Here is a 26,886-nt window from a genome sequence, read left to right as displayed (position 1 = left end):
AAAGTACCAACAAATAGAGTATACATGCAAGTCCACATGATGCAAGACTGCATTGTAGTTGTAAAGGGCAATCAAAGTCATGCAATTGAAAAAACATGAAGAAGCCAAAATTAATTTCTTCATGGAATCCGGTATGTCTACAAGGTTATGTAACATGCTATAGTCCAGAAAGTTTTGCCACTTTTCTCAGCCTCAAATTTATCATACTCTTCATTAATCGAGTACATTTTATGGTGGAAATGTAGAATAATGAATTGTGTAATGGAGAAAGAAGTATTCCTCAACTCTACATTTTGCAGTATTAGGCTACTTAAGCCATTTGTTGTTTGTTTGATTCCAGGTAAACGTGGATTGATAATTTGCATGCAGAAATGGGGTTATTTTGGAATTATTTTTAGAGTTAGACATATTGTAAACTGTATCATGGAATTAATGTGTCTTTCATCAATTACTCCTGACACTAGCATGAAAAACAGGATAAAACTTTGAGGAGGAAGCCTGCACAACCAAATTACACTTAGACTCCTCACAGAAGATACCCAAGTCAGAAAATGAAAAGGGGGGTTCAGTCCATATGACATGGCAGCACTACTCACTTGTGACTTCTATCAGAAATTGTTACCATTTTTGTGCTTCTCACACTATTCAGAAAATGTTTAGGTGTAGTTTGTGTAGTTTTTTAAATGGAAAAACTGATGGTTAGTAACACAAATTGTTAATAAAATATCAGCTTTGTCAATTTATTTATTTTTCTCTTTTTCTTCTAGATATTCCTATTAAAGTGGTTGGGATGCTCCCACAAAGAAATGAAAGAAATTTGCTTTGGAGACTCATTTATGCCCTCTTTGAATGTCTGTCAATATTCAGATATGGCAGAGTTGAGATGAATATGTTCATTAGTGAAAACGAATACACGGTATGTGATTAATTTTTTGTAACTGTTTTCAGTCTTAAGGTTTAATGGGAATTTTTATAAATTTTAAAGTATACTTTATTTAATAGAAAATGACTGCCCAACCTGGGAATATGAGACACTATCAAGCGCTCAGTGTTCTATGGCAGGTTGCTTGTGACATAGAGGTACTTCATAAGGTAAGTGCTTTTATTTTGTAGAGGTTGTATTGGGTATATTTGTATCAATGGTAATTATTTTCTAATTGTTTTTCACTATACTTGTTTTTAATAAATAATTTTGATATTTTAATGGTTATGTAGCTTACATTACTTACAAGAGAGACAACAGTCAAATGCAATATAAAAACAAATGAATGCAATAGCAGTTCTGTAATTTAGAGAAGGCTTAACCATTATAATTAACCAATTTAGTGTTTGTCACATTAACATAAATAAATAACTAGTGATGAGTGAACGCCATGGTGTTTGCTTCACCTTGGGTTTGGAGAAATCACGCAGGTGTTTGCGAATATCGCCGAACTGGGCAAATCAAGAGACTTCACTGGATGCAGTCGTCTTTAAAGTGTCCCTGAGGGCTAGGAAAATTTCGGCAAACTATACTAGACAGATTATTATGGCCAAAAAGGTGACTTGAGCTGTGCGGCAGCAGTGCCAACCACTGCACCACCGTGCCTCTGGGAGATCAAAGAAGAAAGAAAGCAGTCAGAGATGCACAATCATATATTTCTTCAAAACAAAGCAGAAATTCCAAAATCATAGTTAAAAGTCAGAAAAAATACATAGATCTTTTAAAGGCAGAAAATTCAAAGTGATGTGCCATGATTGAAGCTGGTGGCTCTTTCTGTTTTTTGAAGTCGCACTGAAGGCTCTCTAAATTGTCTGTGCTGATGCTTTGCATTTCTTTTATCAAAAAGATAGAAACGTCATGTAAATAGTAATAAATCTTTCGTTATTATTAGTATTATTTCATAGAATCTCCTGTGTTTGGTGGGGAGGGCATCAGGCTCCTTCAAAGTTTGTTTATCTCCACGTGGCTAATTATGCATGCATAGGGTATGTCCCTCCTTCCCTTGGAACTCAAAGATTGACCTGCAGATTTGGCAACAAGCAGAGATAACTCATTATTTATGCTGTATATGTTTCATAAAAATTAAATTTTGAGAACCTGTTTAAATTCTGTTCTACCACTAGCTAAGTCCCACTGAGTCTGTAATGCAAATGACCAGCATTATATACCTCGGGAGTGGTCCCATCCAATGTTGGCTGTTACAGCTCTGGGGGATCTTGTGCTGGCCGTGCAAAGCATCATGGGGTGCTGGGGAAGCAAAGTTCTCCAAAACCGACCATATTATTAGTAAATAATTCAATGAACAAGGGCGAACACAGCAAATTTGCTGTGTATAACACTTTGGCAAAATTCGCTGATCAACACCAAAAATAACACATACTTCAGTAATTAAATATCACACACTTTATATAAATTTAAATAAACAAAGAAGGTTTAGTAAGATCAGAATGACAATACTCCTTGTATTCCAATCTTTAAAATCAAATAAATTCATAATAAAAAAAAAGTTTGAACAGTATAATTTTTTTTAAATGTATCTGGAAAATAATACACTGTATATTTTCCTTGCTATTATAATTACGATTGTGGGCACTGTTTATATGGAGGTTGCATGTTTGTGTGCATTTTCCTCTCAGGATAACAGTTGTTCTCCCAAGTCCCTAAGATCTGGGCACTTATAAGTGAGTTGGAGTGGGTAGGTGTTCATGAGTGTGGTTTGACATGACTGGGTCGCGATTGTGGGCACTGTTTATATGGAGGTTGCATGTTTGTGTGCATTTTCCTCTCAGGATAACAGTTGTTCTCCCAAGTCCCTAAGATCTGGGCACTTATAAGTGAGTTGGAGTGGGTAGGTGTTCATGAGTGTGGTTTGACATGACTGGGTCGATTTCTGTCTTGTGCACAAACAAGTCATTTGTTGTGGACTTAGCATTTTTTTTATATGTTACTTACCCCCATGTACTTTGCAGTGATGGATGAGAAAAAGGCCTCTGCCTGTCATTTCCTAGTCAGTGGACTTAGCATTTTTTTTATATGTTACTTACCCCCATGTACTTTGCAGTGATGGATGAGAAAAAGGCCTCTGCCTGTCATTTCCTAGTCAAGAGTTCTGTCTTCAGTTCAAAAAGTTCCTGTGATCCTTTGGGTTTCCTGTTTATGTTCACGCTGAAAATTCATGAAGTATTTATTTAACAAATTTTTAGCAAAAAACGTTCACTTTACGTGTCTTGACCAAGTGACTGGGTAAACAGACTTGTGGATTATGCAACACGGATAATGTGTGTCTTACAGCACTGGCTACTGTTGCTCTGACATAAACTTCTTTCTCTCTATTCTTCATGAAAACATGAGTTTAAAATTTTTTCTTGGCCAATGCTACAAAGTACAGGGAGTAAGTAACATATAAAAATATTTTTCAGTGGAGTATTCCTTTAAGCTGTGTTCTCTTTTCTTACTTGCTCTGCTTAACCATGCTTTGAGTACTTTGAATTCTTTGTCATAAACTTGATGTTTCCTTGGGATGTGGTTGAAATTCCACAGTGTAAGACAAAGAAAAGAAAAACCCAGATATCATTGCATTGAAACAGGAAATATGTTATCATCAATCCAAAAAGAAAAAAAATGTAATTGATATATTCATCATTCATCCATTTTATCAGTTAAATCGCTGTAATATTATACAGATTACATTACCTTATATTTCTAATTCTCATTTATTTTCTAAATGGTAGAAGATGTGCTCTGCTAATTTTGTCTAGGTAAAGTAGTTTAATCAAAGTGGACACTCATTTCAGGTTAGTATGACTGTTTGGAGGACTAAAAACCTTATCTACTGTACTTCTCCATCCTTCCTGTAATCCTTAGTATTTACAATTTGTAAGGAGGATGTGTTTATCACTTTATAATATATATGTTTTAAAATGCTTAATAGAAATTTGACAAATCAGCAGTAAAATGGTGGATATGAATACATGTTGCTTTTTTTTTTTTTTCAGGAACCATGGTCATCATTTGTAACATCATCTAAACATGGAGGGCTTCCAAAAAGCATGGTATGTCCAATGAGTTTTGATTTATTCAATTAAGCAATAAGGAGAGCACATAAAATGTACATACTAAGGTGAAAATATGCTGCATTCAAATACATTTGTAAACTGAATATTAGTATTAGCAGTCATATGATAAATAGTTACAGTATTATGTTGTACTTGTGGCATAATGAAAATGTACACGTTATATATTGCACTTAAAATGTTTAACAAAAAAATTTCTTAGGTTACTGAAATATTTATTGAAACAACTTTTACCAAAGGCTCGGTGAAAGACTCCACACTTTGTTAGAAGAAGCCTTTTCGGTTTATAGAATCTTCTTTAGACCAGTTGGTTAGGTGGCAGGGCTGGAACTTGCATATGAGAAGTGTATGGCATGTCAGTTAGAGAGATTTTAGTCTGTGTACAGTAATCCCTCCTCCATCGCGGGGGTTGCGTTCCAGAGCCACCTGCGAAATAAGAAAATCCGCTAAGTAGAAACCATATGTTTATATGGTTATTTTTATATTGTCATGCTTGGGTCACAGATTTGCGCAGAAACACAGGAGGTTGTAGAGAGACAGGAACGTTATTCAAACACTGCAAACAAACATTTGTCTCTTTTTCAAAAGTTTAAACTGTGCTCCATGACAAGACAGAGATGACAGTTCAGTCTCACAATTAAAAGAATGCAAACATATCTTCCTCTTCAAAGGAGCAAACAAATCAATAGGGCTGTTTGGCTTTTAAGTATGCGAAGCACCGTGGCACAAAGTTCTTGAAGGCGGCAGCTCACACCCCCTCCGTCAGGAGCAGAGAGAGAGAGAGACAGATAAAAAAATCAATACGTGCCCTTCGTGCTTTTAAGTATGCGAAGCACCGTTCAGCATGTCGTTTCAGGAAGCAGCTGCACAAAAGATAGCAACGTGAAGATAATCTTTCAGCATTTTTAGACGAGCGTCCGTATCGTCTAGGTGTGCGAACAGCCCCCCTGCTCAATCCCCCTACGTCAGGATCAGAGAAAGTCAGCGCAAGAGACAGAGAAAAGTAAGCTAGGTAGCTTCTCAGCCATCTGCCAATAGCGTCCTTGTATGAAATCAACTGGGCAAACCAACTGAGGAAGCATGTACCAGAAATTAAAAGACCCATTGTCCTCAGAAACCCGCGAAGCAGCGAAAAATCCGCGATATATATTTAAATATGCTTACATATAAAATCCGCGATGGAGTGAAGCCGCGAAAGGTGAAGCGCGATATAGCGAGGGATTACTGTACTTCTAAATAGTCATCTCTGTAGTTGTTTTCAACACCTCAGCTGTTGAGTATTGCTTTTTACTTTATCTTATATGAAGTATATGGAAAGTATTGTAATCGTCCAAAGATTCGATGTCAAGATTTTGATGAATCTCAACATTTTAGACCTCCCTGTGTCCAAAAATAAAATTTTTGGAATTATGTCTGTGTATTGTGAAAGATCAGCCCGGCAATAGACAGACACAGACTCCAGATGTCCACAAAACACGCACTATTTAATACACAACACAATAACACCGTGTACAAATCTCAAGGGTCAGTCCTTTGTACTTATCATCAGCCGCCTCCACTCCTCTCTCGCAAGCTCCGTCTTCTCCCTCCCGACTCTGGCTCCCCAAATGGAATGAGGCGGCCCCTTTTATGACACACCCGGATGTGCTTCAGGTGCTCCCTGATGATCTTCCGGCAGCACGTCCTGGTATGGCGAAGTGCTGCCCTTGCACCCGGAAGCACTCCGGGTGTATCTGGTTCCCGGTTCCGGCAGCACTTCCTGGTGTGGCGGAAGTGCTGTTGTCTTTGGCTCAGGAACCATCCAGGCACCCCCTGGTGGTGACCACGAACCCCCACAGGGCTGAGCTTCTCAACTCCGTGGTCCTGATTGAATCCAGGGGGGCTGCCCTCTTACGTCCAGGAGGAGGTATTGCCCTTCTCCCAGTCCTTCTGGGTTCCAGGCGTCCTGCTGGGGCAAGAGCCCTGGCCGTCTGCCACAATATGTATGTATATAAACCCGATAACTTGAATACGCATTTACTTAGGTCAACCAAATTTTGCATAAAAATATTAGGTACAAAATGTAGATTTCTATCAACTTTTGGGCTATTACCGTTAACCAGAAGTGGTGCTTTATCTTTTATTCATGCAGCTGCGATTTATTCAACTTTACTTTTAGAATAATTGTTCAATATATTGTTAATTTGATTTGATTTGTTGATGATGGTACTTTAATGTACGTAATATATAAAAATATAATCATTGACTTGTGGTTTACTCCTCAAATATCTATCCCAAAATCGAAGTATACAAGAAAGTCTAGGGGAGACCACTCCAGATTTTTTTTGTTTTCTTTCTATGGATGCTTCCAGATTAACTCATGAACTTGATTTGAGATAGCAATATTATAATCTGGTTTGGATAGTTATTCAGAGACAAGATGAAAATTTTCAAGTAAAGTTGTTGGTAATTTAATTAATTTATGCCTAGTCAAAATGTATGACAATTATTTTTACCCTTCAATGTCTTCTGGTAATTTCTATTTTAGATATCTGTATTTACATTTTGACTGATCAAAATTTGAAATTCAGGAGTCTAAATTACTAGTATATGAAGTTTTAAAATATTTACCACTCAGAATGGAAATACAAATAACACCAATTGAAAGAACTGTAGATGTCTGTGACTTTAGTGAAAATGGAAATGAAAATATCCTTAAAGTTTTAATTGGTCATAATATAATTGTAAACATCTAAGATGCGAATAAGGTACAAAACAGTAAATGTTAAAACAGTGTGTTGTAATCTTTGACTAGCCAAATATATTTTGGAGATATCTCAAATTTTAAAGCTTGGCAGAAATCACCAGGAATTATCCCTCAGTCTTGGTTGGCAAAATATGAATACACATTTTTAATTATAAGGTTGACTAGTTATAATAGAGTTGTACATATTGACATGTGTAGCATCAGCTTTAAAAACTCTGACCCAGTTTGAGAAATCAGATGACAGCATTAGATTAGATAAACTTTAATTGTGCACTTTGAAATAATACAGGTAATGCCATCTATAAAGTAAAATGTTAGTTTGTATTGATAGATGTATGTGTTTTACCAACAAGAGTAGTACAAATTTATGAAGACTGGTAAATTTTACATTCTTATATCCCTTTAGTCTACTGTGGTAAACTCAAACTGTACCAAGGCTTTGACCCTATAAGTGAATTTCTCCCATTTAAGTAGATAAAATAAATGATATTATTGCAAAAAATTAAAATAAATGATATTGCAAAAAATTATTGAATAATTATATTTTATCTAATTTGCAGATGTGCAATTTTTAACACTAGAATTACCAGAGCCTACGAAAAAACTCGTATATCCAGCCCACCTTAAATCGCTTCTTAAATCCGTTCACACCTCTCCGCCAGCATCCTTTGTCCTCTAAATGTGCTGATAAAAGACAAGCTGCCAGCAGCCGGCTATTCCATCCCCCCACCGACTTAGCACGTGAGCGAAGTTTTCCCAGCTCACGCCTTGATTGATTATGTGGGAGTGAAGTGGAGTTTTACAGTGGAAATAACAGATCATTATTCTAAAGTAATCTGTGTAAACACATTGTTAAAACAGAAACTTTTTCATATTTTAGTAATAAATGTTACAAAATGTAGTAGGCATAAACTATAGAATATATAAAGCCCGAGTTCCAAAGATCAAATAAACACTTTCACAAAAGCTTCAAGATTGATTCAACAACTTCTGTGGCGTAGCGCGTTAAGATTTGCCTCTTAGCGCAGAGCAGCATTTCCTTGCCTCACAGACCTGAGTTCGATTCCCCGCTGGGGATGAAGTGTTGCTTTTTTTTTCTTTTCTTTTAAACCTCAAACGGACATAAAATTTATACATTGGTATGCACTGTCAGTTACTGAGATCGTTATATTTTCATGTGGGATGCTCCTTTTCAAATATTTTTTTAACAATTGAGACTGCAATTAACAGGAACAACTGTCCTTATAACTTATTTTTAAGATCCATAACACACAGACAGACAGAGCACTGCGTAATAGAGAGACAGACAGGCAGAGAAGTCACTAGATATAGAAATAAACAGGGAAGCCACGTGTACTGAAAGAAAAAAAGAACAACATGTGCGTTGTCCCAGCTGCACTGAATAAGCGCAGGTGCTCTAACATCACCCCTCCCCCGATCTTACTTAGAGAGTCAGGGACAACGCACATGTTGTTCTTTTTTTCTTTCAGTACACGTGGCTTCCCTGTTTATTTCTATATCTAGTGACTTCTCTGCCTGTCTGTCTCTCTATTACGCAGTGCTCTGTCTGTCTGTGTGTTATGGATCTTAAAAATAAGTTATAAGGACAGTTGTTCCTGTTAATTGCAGTCTCAATTGTTAAAAAAATATTTGAAAAGGAGCATCCCACATGAAAATATAACGATCTCAGTAACTGACAGTGCATACCAATGTATAAATTTTATGTCCGTTTGAGGTTTAAAAGAAAAGAAAAAAAAAGCAACACTTCATCCCCAGCGGGGAATCGAACTCAGGTCTGTGAGGCAAGGAAATGCTGCTCTGCGCTAAGAGGCAAATCTTAACGCGCTACGCCACAGAAGTTGTTGAATCAATCTTGAAGCTTTTGTGAAAGTGTTTATTTGATCTTTGGAACTCGGGCTTTATATATTCTATAGTTTATGCCTACTACATTTTGTAACATTTATTACTAAAATATGAAAAAGTATCTGTTTTAACAATGTGTTTACACAGATTACTTTAGAATAATGATCTGTTATTTCCACTGTAAAACTCCACTTCACTCCCACATAATCAATCAAGGCGTGAGCTGGGAAAACTTCGCTCACGTTCTAAGTCGGTGGGGGGATGGAATAGCCGGCTGCTGGCAGCTTGTCTTTTATCAGCACATTTAGAGGACAAAGGATGCTGGCGGAGAGGTGTGAACGGATTTAAGAAGCGATTTAAGGTGGGCCGGATATACGAGTTTTTTCGTAGGCTCTGGTAATTCTAGTGTTAAAGGTGATGCTGTCATAGTCATTTGTTTATAGAAATGCAAGTATTGTTTTGATCTCAATTTATTGTTTTATTTTTTGTTTTATATTTTATAACTAGCAAAATACCCGCGCTTCGCAGCGGAGAAGTAGTGTGTTAAAGAGGTAATGAAAAAGTAAAGGAAACATTTTAAAAATAACGTAACATGATTATCAATGTAATTGTGTTGTCATTGTTATGAGTGTTGCTGTCATATATATATACATATACACATATACACACATATACAGATATATTATATATACATATACACATATATTTTTTATATATATATTTTTTATATATATATATATATATATATATATATATATATATATACACATACATACATACATATACACACATAGATGCACTTACAATAACATAGAAATCAATATAAACAACATTAACATCATTATCATATGAGAATATGAAGTAATATATAAGAAGCACATTTCATATAAATATAAATTATTAAACAGTAAAATGTTCTTCAATAATTTGCTACCGTGGCTTTTCGTTGGTCTGTCCAGGATTTTAAATCACATGTAGCTTGCAAACCGTTTCACGTATTGACTTGAAATGTGGTACACATATAATACGTCACGTCTGCTATCCGCTTTATGGGTGATGAATGTATTACTCTTTTTATGTTTATTTTATTTTAGAATCAACTCCTATCTGCGCACACCAGGGCGGCCGTGGGCAGATGCGTATGGTGTATTCACTCCATGTTATCGTGCATTGCGCTGTCACTGGTATTTTCATAAAAGAATTTGAACAATATATAAGAAGCGTATAAATTATTAAACAGTAAAACATTAACATTTAAGAAGTAAAGTTACATTGAGTACTACTGCAGTGCCTTCGGGTATACCTCATTTTTTGTTTGCCCATTACATGCTTAAATGTATACATTTTTTGGTGTACCTACCCGAGAACACGCGACATATAACCGACCGTGGGAGAAGCATGGATTTTAAACACACATTGAGTTCATCTGCTGGTCTCCCTCGTGGAATAACTGGTAATGTTTGAGTAAAATGTACAGCGAGTAAAACGACATTACCTCCTTTTTTTTTTTTTACGATCTCTGAGATCTTGCTTTTTTCGGTTCAAGGCTTCATAAGCTCTTTTATGTTCAATGTTGTACTTAATAAGTACTAATTATCCCAAACCATCATCTTTGAATGTTGACTTTCGCCTTGTATGTAGATCGGGGTAATTACATTCATTGCATTCCTAGTCTGAATCACAATGTGATTGTATGGGTGGTTACCTGGCACTGTAGGGTTGCCACCCGTCCTTTAAAATACGGAATCGTGCCGCGTTTGAGAATGAAATTGCGCGTCCCATTTTGAATCAATACTGGACGGGATTTATCCCGTATTTTTTTATCATTTTTTTTTTAAAGCAGCGTCTCATGCAAATCATCCCACACGCATTTTATGAAGATGCCTCCTTTCCTACTTTTGATTGGGTAATACTTGATGTCATCGTTAGTTTGATTGGTGTTTTTAACTGTCCAGTGAGGAGGGCGTGTCTTTTAAGTACAGTCTGCAAAGTGTTGGCACTGACATGTTGCGTCAACGGCATAGTTGAAGCCCCTAACGTTGCGGTCAGCAAGTCGGCTAACATCCGCAATGTGCCGTCTTTCAGTTGCGAGAAGCAGATCATAGAATGGTTGAAACTGTTGCCCCTAACGTTGCGCCACGGCGTGTGCTTCGTTTATACCTCGTGTCTTCTCATTAAACTTTTATCTCGCAAATATGTTATTGCAATCCGCAGCGGGAGCGTTTCTATTAACTTAATTTAAAGTTACGTTTTACACCGTGCTTTGTTTCCCTTATGAACATGCTTGTATGCTTAACTCGCTCCGTTCTCAATTGTTTAATTAATTTTTTACTCTTCGCTGTTTGCGGCTGTTCCTCCATTTCCCCCTACTTCGTTGTTTTATCACGCGAATATGTTATTGCAATCCTTAACGGGAGCGTTTCAATAAACTGATTGAAAATAGTTTTGCATTTAGCTTTTTAGTAAAAGGCGTGCTTTTAAGCCTGAGAAATCACCCCGTAAATGCACACGTTTAATTGGACATGTGTTAATATGTATGGTTACACAGTATTAAAAGACAGTGAACAACGTCAGTTACCTTTCTTCCCGCGTTTGATAAAAGGTGAGCTTTTAAGCCTGAGAAATCACCCCGTAAATGCACACGTTTAATTGCACATGTGTTAATATGTATGCTCACACAGTATTAAAAGACAGTCAAAAATTAACGTAATTTACCTTCGTTCCCGCGTGTGACTCGTGCTGTAAATGTCTTCCTTGTTTTTAGTTCACGTGATTACGTAGGAGGCGTGATGACGCGATACGTGACTCTGCCTCCTCCATTACAGTGTATGGACAAAAAATATGTTCCAGTTATGACCATTACGCTTTGAATTTCGAAATGAAACCTGCCTAACTTTTGTAAGTAAGCTGTAAGGAATGAGCCTGCCAAATTTCAGCCTTCCACCTACACTGGAAGTTGGAGAATTAGTGATGAGTGAGTCAGTGAGTGAGTCAGTCAGTGAGGGCTTTGCCTTTTATTATTATAGATTTATAAATGTAAAATATGGAATCAGGCTATCTTCTCAACATTCTCTGGATAACTGTTATTAGATTGTTTTTATTGACCTTTTTTTTAACTTGTTTGAAATTTAGCTTCCAAATGACCACCTCTGTTTGGTAAGGATGACACCATGTAGGAATCTGTTTTCTAATACTTTGACTACTTCGAATTCGGCTATCTTTGTGATGATGGTGAAGCAGTGTTTAGCAAAACGTAAAGCTAAACTGATTGATCGGTTGGAGTAAGTATTTCTTTGTATAGTTTAAACATGAGATTAATTCACAATCCTCTATTTTAAGGAAGTACATTTAATTGTATTTATAAATTTAGAAATAATGTAAAATGAATGCCTCTTTCTTTGTCTTGTCTGAACTATGCACCTTTGTTATAATGAACATTGAATAAAGCAAGTAGAATACAGCAAATACACAAACACCAGCATACTCAAGTATAATGAAAATATTTAAATAGGCTCATGCTGTTTAACTGGTCAATAAACTGATGCAGAACTAAACTAAATTCCCATAGAAAAATGTATATTGTTTGTTTCTTTTAAAGAATATTACACATTTAAAATATATTTTTCTAATATTTTGCATTTTTTGAAGCAAATATGTGTCATAAAGATTGTTTTATATCCCATGCAATGCATGTTTTTATGTTTCTAGAACACTAGTTTTGCATACATATGCACTATAAATTATAGCACACAACGGTTCCTTGCTCATGACCTAAAAAGTGAAAGGAGTGTTAATTGTATTACATGTCAGTCCTGTTTTTTTTTCTCTACAGTTCTTGGAGTCCTGGAAGTGGAGAAAAGTTGCTAGAACAACTAAAATTACCACATGACATCTTAACAGGACACGTCTATCCTGAACAGTATAAACATCTCTTTGAAGCTATGGAAAATTCAGAAGAGTTTACTAAAAGCTGGTTACATGATGAAATTCTAGAAAATACACAGAAAACAGGCTTTTAATTATATTTCTCAAAATATTTAAAAAAGAAACTTTAAAGCATTGTATTATTTCCCTTTTCTTTGTAATTGGACTTTGGATTTTGTTTTACACTTTGGGCCCTTCATCACACATTTTCATTCCACTTTTCTCACCCTTTAATCGACTCTTTAATAAAAATGATGTCATTGCTTATTATAATTAAATATGAGGAACAGCTGTTTTGGAATTGTGACCCCCCCCCCAAAAAGAACCAGTTGCGTTTACTAATTTTATTTTGTACACTGTGATAAAGACTATGTCTTAATGCTTTTGTATGTAAACCTGCTTTTTTGTATTTTGCTTATGTACTGCATTATTTCTCAAGTTATGTAAATATTATGAAACTCTAATTTTTATATAAAATATTGTTTTACATGTTATGTCAATGTTATTATATTCTAAGCTTATTTTTGACAATGGCAGAACATACTCTTTACACTTACATTGCTAATAACGTGTTATTTCAGTTCAGATTTTGTTCGTAGTGACCAGGGGCCTCGTGTATAACGGCGTGCGTAGAACTCACAGTATAACATGGCGTAAGCACCAAAGCGGGAATGTGCGTACGCACAGAAAAATCCAGATACAGGAATCTGTATGTACGCAAACTCTCATGTTCTTCCACTACATAAATCCCAATCAGCGTGAAAAGTAACGCACGTGCATGCGCCTTCTATCCCGCCCCAACTCCTCCCAGAATTACGCCTCTTTGAATATGCAAATCGATATAAATAGCCTTCTGTGAAAAGACAATGGGAAAAGCACGGGAGAAAATATAAGAATTTCAGCGAATACCAAGTGGAGGCAAAGGAAAAACGTACTATTTGTTGGTTTAAACAGTGGTATAATCAACAAAAGGAAGTTGATCGAGTGACAGAGTGTCAGAGAAACTCGAAGGCTCAAGTTCACAAAGTCGCACAGTGCCCGAAATAAAAAAGAAATCACATAGCAAAGTCGCTGTGAAAAGGCGAGTCGTAGCCCACCGTCTGAGTGTCATATGAAAGCTTATTAGGGTACAGACAAAAAAAAAGTGGGGAAAAAAGCACGAAATGTCAACTTTAATCTCGAAATTTCCACTTTAATCACGTAGTTTATTTTGCCATTAAAGTAGAACATCATAAACTTCAACATAAAATCGTTTAATTTACTACTTTCTCAAATCCCATTGTAACTAAAGTGGCATGTTAAATGCTTTGTTCTGTATTTGATCTTCTATGTGTGTGAATCACTACCTGCTTTTTAAACGGGCTTTCTCTTTGTCCGACAGGACACATAATCCATTACATTCGTGAAATTACAGCTCTCTGAATAATTAAAATACTGAGATGTATACGTGATATCTTTTTCATGATGATAGGAATGAAAGCATGTTATTAAACATGGGAACACGGTGGCGCAGTGCTTGTTCATATCTCACGCCAGAGGCTTGCGGCGCCATGCGCGACCTTCAATGAAATAATTTATCACTGCAGTACTGTCTCTTTCAAACGTACTAACCTCCAATTCCTGTCCTTACTTTTCTTTCTCCAAAAACCCAATCACCACACAATCAGCTATGTAATAGACGTGAAGCCATCTGTAAGCTTAGAACGCCAATTCTTCAAAACTTTTAAGGAACATTGAAATATCTTCGTAGTACATGTTTAATTATTATATCCGTCTATCTTTCCAGTGTCGCGTCAGCACCAGCAAGAATACAGCGCAAGGCAGGAACAATTACTGAACTAGGTAGCGCTGCGGCACCGTGTCCTCACATGTTTAATTATTAACAATACAGATTATTTAAATGAAGTTAAAGTTTTATCTGTATAATATAATCAACATATTTTGCTGCATTTCATCTTAAAAATGAATACCGTCATCATATGTAAATACGCACTTTATAAAGTGGCGCAGGTTGTGCAATATTAGAACTGTATCCCAAGTTTACAGTGAGGTGATTGTACTTATAAGTCCAAACAGTTCTACAAGGAGCACTTGATGGACTGATTTAGTGCGTTTATAGTTCTTGGGATGAAACTGTTTCTAAACCGCGAAGTCTGTACAGGGACTAAAGCATTTTGCTGTGGCTCAGGCAGCGTCTGCTTCATGCTGTGTACCGATAATTCTCTTTCCGATCAGCTGCTGCTCTGATTTCCCACTCAGATACAGTGATATAAATACTCCGAGTGGTGCAGTGAGAGAAATGTGGAAAAAGATGATCTGCTGTTACAACCCTTAACGAGAGCAGCTGAAAGAAGAAGATGCAGTGAGAGTTACAACGCTAAAGCAGTTATGGTATTTGGAATACTATGGCTATTCCCTGGACCATTATATTGCTACAGGTTAATTACAATCAGATGCATTACACTAATAAACAATATGCAGTTAATTTCAGCGTATTTATAAAGCCGTGCCAGGAATGTGGATCTAAGAAAGAAAGGGTGATCACACAGGAACAGTAGCACTGCTTTGATGCTGGGTGCCGCCAGTCTGCAAAACTGGGCGGATAAATTGCGTACGCCAAGGTATGAGTTACCATGGAAATGTGCGTGGCTTTACGCCAAGTTTAGGTTTTATACATCGCGATTTGAGCGTGGAAACTTTCGTACGCAACATTTCTGTGTGTACGCACCGTTTATACATAAGGCCCCACGACTCAGCCCTTGGCTGTGTCACCTTCTGATTTGAAATAACACTTTCAATAAAAATACCTATAATTATTTGGTTTGTGCAATTGAAGTGCTGTACATTTAAATCTATAGGTAGGACTGAAATTTTGCAGAAATGTTTAATCACCCCTTCAAACACACTTGACTGAGTTTGCCCATGGTTTTAAAGATTCAGGTGGTGTTTGCATCTGTTTGAAGCTTGCTTTTTTTTTTTTTTAACTTGGTACAATACTATCAAGCCTCTCTTAATCTTAACAATCAGATTCTATACCAAAATATTAATCTTTCTGTAACACCAAGGTCTCATTTTTGTAAATTTCAAATTTAAAGCCCATTTCACATGTCTCTTGGTGCTTCCTTCCAAAATGACATCCACACACACCATCACTAACCAAACTTGTTTACTTATCATAAAGTTAAAACATAGTTGACGATCAACACCCATGGGTTTGCTAATAAACATACATAGTTTTATAATGTCTTAAATCTTAATACTTTTCTCAGTTTTTGGCAGTTCTTATTTTCACTTTATTTCCCTGCCATTTCATATGCATTTACTGTGCTAAACATACTAAATTACATTGAATACTTCTATATGGCATACATTACAGGTGCATCTCAATAAATTAGAATATCATCGAAAAATTAATTTATTTCAGTAATTCAATTCAAAAAGTGCAACTCACATATTATGTAGATTCATTACACACAAAGTGATATGTTTCAAACCTTTATTTCTTTTCATTTTACTGATTATGGCCTAAAGGTAACGAAAACTCAAAATTCAGTCTCAGAAAATTAGAATATTATATAAGACCAATAAAAAATGTCAAAAGAAAGATGTGACACACCTGACCCAACGATGCAGACGAGCTGAAGGCCGCTATCGGAGCATCCTGGGCTTCCGTAACACCTTATCAGTACCACAGGGTGATTGTCTCCATGCCACCCCGCATAGATGCAGTAATTTATGCAAAATGAGCCCCGACCAAGTATTGAGTGCATACATAGATATACTTTTCAATAAAGCAACATTTCTGTAGTAAAAATGTTTTTTTGTTTTTTTTTTTATTGGTCTTATGTAATATTCTATTTTTCTGAGATACTGGATTTTGAGTTTTCATTACCTGTAAGCCATAAACGAAAAATGAAAAGAAGTAAACGCATGAAATATATAACTTCATTGTAATGAATCTATATTATATGAGTTTCACTTTTTGAATAATTGAATTACTGAAATAAGTAACCTTTTTGATATTATAATTTATTGAGATGCACCTGTACATACCTTTAAACATATATAAATGTTGCCCAGCCTTATCTCTTTACTGCAAATATAGTGGAAAGCAGACAACTATCAGGAAAAAGTATTTTTAAAGGGAAAAGATTTCAGTAATTAAAGGCTTTAGCATTACCAAAATAAGTAATAGCAATGGATTTTAAAATGATAAGAATATACTAAAGAATTTAGTAAAAGTAAAACAATCAATCCTAGTCTAAAATAATTCTGGTGCCGATTACAAAAACAGAGGTGGTTGTTGATTTGTGTGAAATTCATAATCAATATTCTAAATGCAGAACTCTGTTCAGAAATTTTTACCTAGTTTCAAGAAACAAAAACAGAAAACTCTCTTCCTGTATCATTAATTGCTTATCACCTATCATGAACTGGTTCCCAGTAAAATTCCATAAAACTCTGGACTGTTATAGCTCTTGTGTGCAGTGTAATTGGTCTTATTCCATACAAATGTGATATGCTTACCATATATCACTCTCAAAAACATTTAAGAACAAAGGTTCTCATCAGTCAATAGACCCATATCAGTATGTTCAGCTTATGTTAATTCAGGTTTTCCTCATGCATCCCAAAGATGTGCAAGTTAAATGCAACTCTGAACTGGTCATGTATGATTATTTGAGGATGTGTGCATGAGTATGAATTCAAAAAGATAGCATGATCATGTTATGGATAATAGTGCTCCTTCAAAGATGTTATGAGCCCGAGTTTGAAGTCATATTATTTTCTTCTAGATAGTCATGGGTTTTTCTCCTTTTCTTCTGGTACTCTAGTTTTTCTTCCACATGAAAAATGTGAAAGTTAGGTTAATTGGTACCTTTAAATTAGCTCAATGTCTGTGTGTTTGAGAGTATTTCATCATTAGGTCTGGCACACTGCACATGGTGAGTCCTTGCTTTGTGTCCTAAATGGGCAAAATGGGCATCCCTCCCTATGATCCTGGATTTCAACTAAGCATTGAAAATATACTGGATGAATCAATACTTTTAAAAATGTAAAAATAGCATGCAACAAAATTCAGAGGGTTTTTGCACCTAAAACAGTGCAGTGTTTGCATTGAAATATCAAATTTGTGCCTACCTGTTTAATTAAATCAAATTCTTAAAAGTGACAAGTTGAAATCGCAGTCCTGTATTTGTCAGTATAAAGTTTTCACTTTCTCCCATTGTCTATTAATTACCCAATATGAGTGAATGTAGTGATATGGCAGACAGGTGCCCTATCTAGGATTGCTCCCTATATGGTGGCAGTAGTCAGTGGCTCCCTATGACCATTAATTTAGGCCGGTAGAAAAGGATGGATGAAATCTAAATGTTAATGATTGTACAGCAGTAATATATAACTACAGTATTAGTTCATGGATGTCAAACTCCAGTCCTGGAGGGCCGCAGTGGCTGCAGGTTTTCATTCTAACCATCTTCTTTAGTGACCAGTTTTTGCTGCTAATTAACTTCTTTTGGTTTAATTTTAATTAACTTGACTCGGCCCCTTAGTTGTTTCTTTTTCCTTAATTAGCAGCCAAACAATAATGAGACACAAAACAATCCACAATAAGACCAGTGAGGTATTTTTCGTACGTGGATTACTAGTTTAGCCGGATGTAATTGTTGACGATTTGGCATGATCCTGGATCTCTCGGTTTTTCGAAACTCTTGCTGGATGTGTTGTCATAGCAGCACATCCAAATTGTTCTATGTAAACAAGGATTAGCTCACACACTTAATCAGTGTCCGTACATGGAATTCATTCAGTCAGGGCTTCGTCGTTCATGAATGAGCGACCAATTGATATCGGTGCGCAAATTATAAGAAGAGAATTTCATATAGAGAGGGTTTTTCGCAATTGGCAAGATCCTTTATTACTCCCGGAGGAAATTCTTTTCGAAACATACCGCTTTAGCCAAGGGGGAATATTGTACCTCAAAGATTTATTATCACCTTATATTCGAAGTCGAACTACGTGAAGTCGGGCTCCCACAACCACACAGACAGTATGCATTGCTTTGAGGGTTTTTGCAAGCGGCACTTTTTTAATATACTGTAGGCGATGTGGAAAATCTATCTAAAAGTGCAGTTTGCCAGGCAATTCGTAAAGTCTGTTTGGCTCTGAAATATTTCCTTCGGGTTTTCGTAGTGTTTCCTGGACACCTGCGTGTGCAGACAATAAAAGAGGCGTTTCATGCCATTGCAGGTAGGTAATACACAGGCAAAAACACCCACAGTTCCATAAAGAATCTCACAATCAGCCTAACATTGTCATTACCCAGGATTTCCAAATGTGATTGGGGCACATGGGACTGATCAGAGTGGAGTTTGATCAAACATTATTTGGAAAATGTACCTCTCCTCCTGATGAATAATCAGACACAGTGTCTTCATCAAATATTTGACCTTCATCAATATCTCGTTGGTCAGACAAGTTCTAGGGATATGACATTCCCTGCAACTGACCCAACAAAAAGAAGAGGGCTATATGGAACATACCTATGGCACACATTGAGGACAAATATATGCAATGACCATCTTTTACCTGAAATATGAAGCGACCCCTGCATCCTGCCACTGGTTCTGGGGAGGAGCTTCCCCCTGGAATGCCCTCAGAAACAGGGCGATGGACATTTTGCTGGATAGCCAACTCTTCTGCAGGGGTTAGGTTTGGACCACTTGGACCTCCACCTGTTTTTTGCTTGTATGCCTTCTTATTAGCTTTAAAATTAATGTTTTTTATAATATGATTATTTATGTCAACAATTCTTTAAATAGTTATATACCAATATTTACCAGTTTTAAGTATATTCTTGTACTTCACTTTAACCTGTTCCCATGTTCTCCTTGTGCTCACGTTTGATCTGGAATTACGACAAATAATAATCTGACACATAGGAAATGAAATGCTGCGTTCAGTAAGTACAATGCACACTACTTAGCATTTAATTTGTTGGCCACTTTTTGCCAGCCGTCTTTTATGGTTTGGGCTGCTTTTGCAGTGTTACCCCTTGTGCATATTAAATCTTGAAATTCTTCATGTCCTTCGAACAAAAGGTCCTCCTCCACTTGTGTGAAAAAAAAATGAGCCCGTTCTTTAGTCATTTTGTTACAGCCTATCAAAGACTTGCTGTTCATGTTTTCTAGACTGAATATATATAGGCTTTTCAATCATCGTGGGCGCACGCATTCATCTCGGATGATTAGATCCAGCTAGACTAATCTACTACACGGCTGTGTTTGAAAAACCGACTTATCCTGGATGAGTTTCACTGGCATTAACTTATCCAAGATGAGGCATCTGAACTTGGATGATTTAAGCGATGTACGGAAAATACCCCCCTGCCCCCCTGCTCATCTGTGCCCATCACACAATATCTGAAAATAAAGAAAAGTGGAGGTCTCAGTAAGATTGATCTCTCGGGTCACTTAAACATTTTGACGATGGTCTTAGAAAACACAGAAAATCAACAGTTTTAGAAATGTCTGCAATGGCAGAATGAGAGCAGCAACAAGCCATGGAATTAAGGGCTATTAAAATGAAGGGAAAATAAATTAATTAGCTGTGAAAACTGGTCATTGATTAGGAAAAAGGGTTAGAATGAAAACCTGCAGGAACTGCGGCCCTCCAGACCTGGAGTTTGACACCCCTGCTGAGTTGTAATGGTTCTTTAATGTCATTTTATGGTTCTTAGCAGGGCTGTGTTTCCCATAGAACTTTTCCTTGACAAAACACCATTAGATTGTGGGAAGGGTTCTTTGCATATGAATTTCTTTTTTTTGTGCTTTGAAAAACTTTCTAATATGTAGATAAAAACAAATCTTTAATATACTGTATGCTAGCAGGATACTAACAAATTCAAATTAAGAATATCTGGACTTAGCCTGTGTTATTGTAAGCAAGAGTCTTTTTCAAATTTTCACCTATTGGTATTTTGCAAATCTGTTATCATCTATCCATTGTTTTTACTGTATGGATCCTGTTACTTGGACATCTTTATTTTCAAGAGTGTGGTTGGTGAAGACAATAGTACTGATTATTTGAAAACTTGTAAGGGTGTTGACAACCACTAGTTATTTTTTCATGGAAGTGACAAAAGCTTGAAATATTGTTAAATTATTGTTATGAGATACAATGTTTAATATCATTATTGCAGAGGTGCAGTAAGTAGTGCTGTTGGACTTTCTCTATATGTTTACCAGTGTCTGTATTAGCAGCCCTGAACAAGAGGCCAGTCCATCATAGTGCAGCAAGTGAATTATAATGGGGGAAAAAATTTAACATGATTTCAATTGTGCACTGAAAGCTGTAGCAGCATAAAGAATATGAATTTGTAAAAATAGAAATTTCAGGCAGGATTTCTAATTCAAACTTAATTAACTGCACAGATGACCTCAAATTGAAGAGTTTTTTAGGAATGAAAGCCTGTATCCCAGGACCATTGTACAATGCAGTGAAGACAATCGGAGCAGTAGTGTGTCTGGCAGTGATGCCAGATCATTGAAATATATATAAGATCAGCTTTTACCTAAGTAATGTTGTGTTATACATGCAAACATCCCTGCCTCCACCTACTAAAAACTTTAAAGCTCATTTTGCAGTTTTCCAGAAGGTGTTTAATATTCCTGCAAGTGGAACTGTCCATCCTGTAAATATGGGAATCATCACACTATAGCCAGTTTTCGAATTATATAAAACCAAGTATGAAATATCAACAAAAAGTCCTAGAGCTTGAAAATGATTATTATAGGGTATTGTTACCTCCAAATGCCCAGCTTATTGGTCATTGCAAAGGTTAGCAGTGCCTTTCATCTTTCTGTGGTTCAACTTTGTACATCCATTTTTTAACCCACTTAAATCATTTCAGGGTCACAAAGGCTCTATTTTAATAATGTTGTAGGGTTAGAATATTTTTATAACTGAAGTTACAAACTGCTCAGAGGACTATCTGCAACCACATAAGCCCAGATGACTGGCACCTTTCTAAAGTTTGGTTTCAGGCTTGTGTCCTGTGCTTCCAAGACCTGCTTCCCTCAATACTGAACTGAATAAGTGGGTTTGAAAATGGCTAGATTATTCTTATACTCATACATCCATTAGTTTATGTAGTGGTAGAGTAGTTGTTGTAATTAGTTTCCCTTTTCTGAATTTTTTTTCAGTACAAGGTATGGGGTATATCTCCATAGTACTGAGTTCAAAACAAGAATTACCACTGGTGCTAGATCCAAGGCTAGTCCCTGCTCTGCACCTAATGTATTAAATTAGGCTCTGCTCCCCATCCTAAACTGGATTGAGTGGGTTAGGTAATGGATTGATGAAAAGGAGTTAACCTAAATAGAATATTGATCAATCAAAGGAATACTCCTACAGACGCCCTTCACAGCAGGGCAATATACAGTCAACAATGAACATTAATATTCTGATATTTATAATTGAATTATTGGTGATTTTGTTGTTTTTTTTTTGGAATTCATTATGATATAGATCCAGAATTCTGGGTTACTGTTGTTTGAATGTAGTTTGCATGTTCTTCTTCAGCTTTCCTATGTTTTCCTCCTCAACCACCAAAGACATACTTGTTAGGTCAATTGGCAATTTCAAAATAGCCCTGCATCAGGCAGACCTATAATGGACTGTAGACCTGTCTGGGGTTGTTTCTTGTCTTATTCCTGATGCTTTTGGGAAACAGTCCAGCCTCCTCTGGCCTGGGGTTGAATTAAATAGATCTTAGAATATTTTGATATTCTTATTTATTTTTATAATGGCTTCCTGGTGATGAATGACTGTTCTTATTTAGGCTATATTTATTTGTTTTGTTGACCTCGCTCTGTATATTAAAATAAACCACAATTAATTGAGAAAAGTATTACAGTATGTTATTAACAGATTGAACTAACAAAAGACATTGAATAGAGAGACTGAAAAAACACCTACATACTAAAGACTTTGACAGCCACATCGTATCTTTTAATGTTTCTATTAAATGTTAATAATACTGCAGTATGTCACGTGTGCTGTACCTAAAGGGCAGAAGGAAGCTGAATACATATAGAGTTAATCTAAACTTAGCAAATGACCTTGGGTTGATAAGTGGTTGGCATAAAATGGAAAACCCTGCTCTGAAGCTTTTCTAAAAAGACTCATTCATTTTAAAATTGACTAGGCTGTCTCTCTGCCATTAGTGAAAGACCTCCATGTTCCCCTGGGCACAATTTGGACTCTGCAACTCTTAGTTAGTACCAGATGCTTAATGGCACAAATAGTACAATGCACTTTTTTAAATGCTTTTTTGGAAAGTAACCCCCCCCCCCCCACTTGTTACTTTAGATCATCAGCTAAGCAATCTCACAATACCCATAGTACTCCTCTGCAAGAATATAAGAAGAAACAATAAAGCTGATGAAAGTAATTAATGCAAAGCAATGGAACACAGGTGAAAACTGGGAAATAAGAAACTACAGACAAATGGTACAAAACATGTTTCATGCAAGCAATTGTTATTATGAGAAAGCTGCTGCAAAGTATGTGATTAAAACAGAAACAGTGAACAAATACTATTTATATAGTTGTGTTACTGTTTTCACCTGGGAAATTTCCTAATACAATGGTCCTCGGTTACAGTGCTGCCTGTTGATTGGATGTTTCAGAAGTACTATTTAACTTTTTTGTCACTATGCACATAAGTAGCTGCATGTAGGGACAAAAATCATTGTTATTTCCCCCCAAAAAAATTGACTGCTGCTGTAGGTACAACATCTTTATCCAGTCATTATCCTGCACAGTGGTGATCAACTCAAAAGAAATGAAAAATACATGGTGATCATTACATTTAATCCTGTATATGCTGAAGGGTAAATTGTGTAAGGCAAGAAACAATTGTGGTGGGTGGTGTGTTGGTCCTTTACTGAGCTCATTTGCACACCCAAGCAGAAAATAGCTTGCTGTGTCCAATCTACACTACCATAAACCCATAAATAAAGTGTCAGTTTAGTTTTAATGCAGTTATTTAATATACATATTTTGAAACAGTGTGATCAACTAATTTAACAGGGCTTATTCAAGTCAAAGGAATAATTTTATTTAAAGTAATATAACTTGAAGTGAAACAACCTAAAATATATATATTTTAGGAAACTGAATTTGGTCTAATCCAGTTTTTAGTACACTGTAAAAAATTTATATCCTAATCCACACAGCAATGAAACTAGTTATAACTAAAAGTAAAGGTTTGTGTAACATAACTACAAAATTACTCGCCATATGAAAATTAATTTCTTACTTAAAACTAAAAACATTGCGCTACAGTCATCAGACTGTGCTTTTTTTAAGCACTGAAACAAACGTAATGGTTGATCATGTATATAGAGACTGTCCTGTGGAATAGGGAGGAGCTGGATATTTGGGGCGGGGCTGCATTTTCTGCCAAGGAAAATATCCTGCCTTTATGTAGCTGTTTCTAACAGTATTATTTTTATGTAATGTGCACCAGTTTGCATGATTGCCAAATACAGTATGATAAAAGTTTTCCGATTTTTGTTTTTTTACATTTTCCATGTACTTTTCCTTGGCAGAAAATTCTAAATTTGCATAAAGTTCATATATTTCCATAAGGAAATGTCCCCTTTGGCACAATGCTGCAAATTGTTCCTGGTGATCCTCAAAACTTTACACAGTGGAAAAGAATCTTTAGAGATATTTAGCAAACATATTTTTTTATTTAACTTGACTCCTCTGTCTGTTTGTTTGTCTAGGTAAAATCTTGCAACTGATTTTAAACCCACTTTTGGCAAAGAGAATTTCTTCAAATTTTGCTTACGTGTTCAGTATCAATGACAATACAATAATCCATCAAAACCGATTCAATTACGTAACAAATTTCACCATAATTAATGGTTATACAATTCCAATTAATGTACACACAACAATGATGGAGAGAATATAGTGTGATATAGGAGCATACAAGTTAGAGATGCATCAGATTGCCCCCACTTGCCTCTTCCAGTGAGTGGAGTGGGTAAATATGTTTTCTGACTTGTTTACTCTTATGAAACAGTAGCCTTGATGATCACAGTGAGGAAGTATTGCCATAAGCTTACCATTCTGTCATCGATATTTTTTTTTTCTCAGAGACCGAGTGCTAATCCCATAAGAGCCTGAACAGAACAATAGAGACCAAAATATATTTTTTTAGTATTCAAATAATTCTGCAAAGAAGATATATGTAATAATTTTAAAGAAGCTTCCCATTCATGAAAAATGATTAAAGAAAAATCATTTGCAAAATACTCAAAAACTAAAAAGTAAAAAATAAACTACATAAATTATTTTTTAAGTAAAACAATTTTATTTACTTGAGTTATAAATGCATTAAAAAGGAAAAAATTATTTTTTCTTTAACCACAATTTTCATGGTTGCATGTGACTAAATAAAATCATGGAGCGCACATAAATTAATTAATTTAATCAACTAATAGAATAGCTATTTTCATCATAAAGTATAAAAAAACCCAAAACCATTGTAATTCCCCACCATGCTAAGCAAGTTTCAAAAATTGTTTGAATCAATTAATTTATGTGCGCCCCACGATTTTATTTAGTCACATACAACCACGAAAATTGTGGTTAAAGAAAATTTTATTTTTTGCTTTTTAGTGCATTTATAACTAAAGTAAATACAATTTTACTTTAAAAAATGTATATATTTTTTCCCTGTGTGCTGCAGGTTTTTTTTTGGCTATGGAACTTGAATGATGGAAGATTGTATTCAATATACTGGCAAAACTGTTGCACACCCTGTGCCACAAAAGTAGCCTTACCTTCTCTACCAACTGGTTAACTGTAACCTGGAGATTCTGGATATATCCAAATTCTTTGTCACTCCCTGATGAAACTTTGTTGACATTTGTAGTCACATGACAAAGAGGAAAGACAACTTGAGCATTTTGTGTTTGTTCAAAGTAAATAAGTTCAACCACTATGATCTGGGTTATGTGGAATTAACCTTACCTATGATGAATAAACCTGAACACATCAGGTTACATCAGTGAGAGTATTTTAAAAAAGTCAGAGTTCTGAGGTAAAGGTAGGGCTGCACCAGGAATCCATCTGAAGCTCATTGTTTTTTTGCGTTAATGATGGAGAAGGTGACCTGAAAAATGTGTGAAGAATTGGCATGAGAACCCTGGTACAATAATGTTCTTGTATTGATGACAAATAGTGAAGCATGGTTTATGGGAGTGAGACATGGATGATGAAGGCAGAACATGAATCAAAGCTGGAAGGAACAGTGGTGAGTGATCAAATGGATGTGTGTAGTGTCATGGAGTGAGGGGAAGAAAAATGTTGAGTTCAGAGAGGAGCCAATAGGTGTTGGACTGAGGAGAAACACACTAAGGTGGTTTGGGCATGTAAGGCAAAAGACAGGGTGATTGAGTGAAGTGGTGTACCAAGATGGAGATTGAGCAGATGAGACCAAGAGAGACACCAAAGAAGACGTGTTGGAGATGGTATTAAATTATATGAAAAAGATTGTGTCTCATCCCAAAGTTAGTAGAGGGGCTGTGGATAGCAGAAGAAATATATCTGTGAATAACCAGCTAACTGTTGCAAACTCAGAAACTAGCTGTTAAACCAGTGTTAAAAATTATGATAATTACTGGTACTTTGTACTATATTACCAGTACCTTTGATTTTTTTTTTTAATTTAAAGGCTGAATCAAGAGGAAAACTAAATATGTTCCAATATTGGATGAATGATAAAGACCTTCTCTTTGAACGCAAAATTGTACTGTGCTAACTAGGCAGTGCCACTTTTTAACTTGGAAGCATCAGATGTTTCCTTGCTGAGTCACTAAGAAAGTTTACATGATATTTTTGTGACTAATCTCTTCTTGTAGTATTACTGACACCCACCTCCCAAAAAATGTTTTATTTCCAGCTAAGAAATACACTGCTCAAAAAATGAAGGGAACACTTAAATCGGGTCTTGATGAATGAAATATTCAAGTGGAAAATCTTTACTGAGTAATACTGTGTAATTCATTGAGAACAAAATGAAGTAAAAACAGTCAGTGGAAGCCAAAATTACCAAAGTCAAAAGCTGAAATCCCAGGCTAATCCAACTTGTTTGAATTTCATCACAGCAAAACATAATGTGACTCATAGTGTGTATGGCTCCCACGCACTTCTGACAACATCTGAGCATGCTCCTGATGACATGGCAGATGGTGTCCCTGACCTGGTTCAAGGCC

General features: G+C 36.0%; 1 protein-coding gene across 1 annotated transcript in view; it reads left to right on the top strand.

The window, feature by feature from the left end:
- tfb2m (transcription factor B2, mitochondrial) overlaps window positions 1–12,900 on the top strand; it is a 52,986-nt gene extending 40,086 nt beyond the window's left edge. The window contains exons 5-9 of the mRNA XM_028796931.2: window positions 768–916; window positions 1,003–1,092; window positions 3,979–4,035; window positions 11,798–11,946; window positions 12,498–12,900. Coding sequence (XP_028652764.1) covers window positions 768–916; window positions 1,003–1,092; window positions 3,979–4,035; window positions 11,798–11,946; window positions 12,498–12,684 — 632 coding nt within the window. The 3' untranslated portion in view covers window positions 12,685–12,900. The remainder of the gene's footprint in view (window positions 1–767; window positions 917–1,002; window positions 1,093–3,978; window positions 4,036–11,797; window positions 11,947–12,497) is intronic.
- Window positions 12,901–26,886: the final 13,986 nt, after the last annotated feature.

Source organism: Erpetoichthys calabaricus, chromosome 3 (genome assembly GCF_900747795.2).
Source record: "Erpetoichthys calabaricus chromosome 3, fErpCal1.3, whole genome shotgun sequence".
Lineage (NCBI taxonomy): Eukaryota > Metazoa > Chordata > Cladistia > Polypteriformes > Polypteridae > Erpetoichthys > Erpetoichthys calabaricus.
This window is presented reverse-complemented; position numbering and strand designations above follow the sequence as displayed.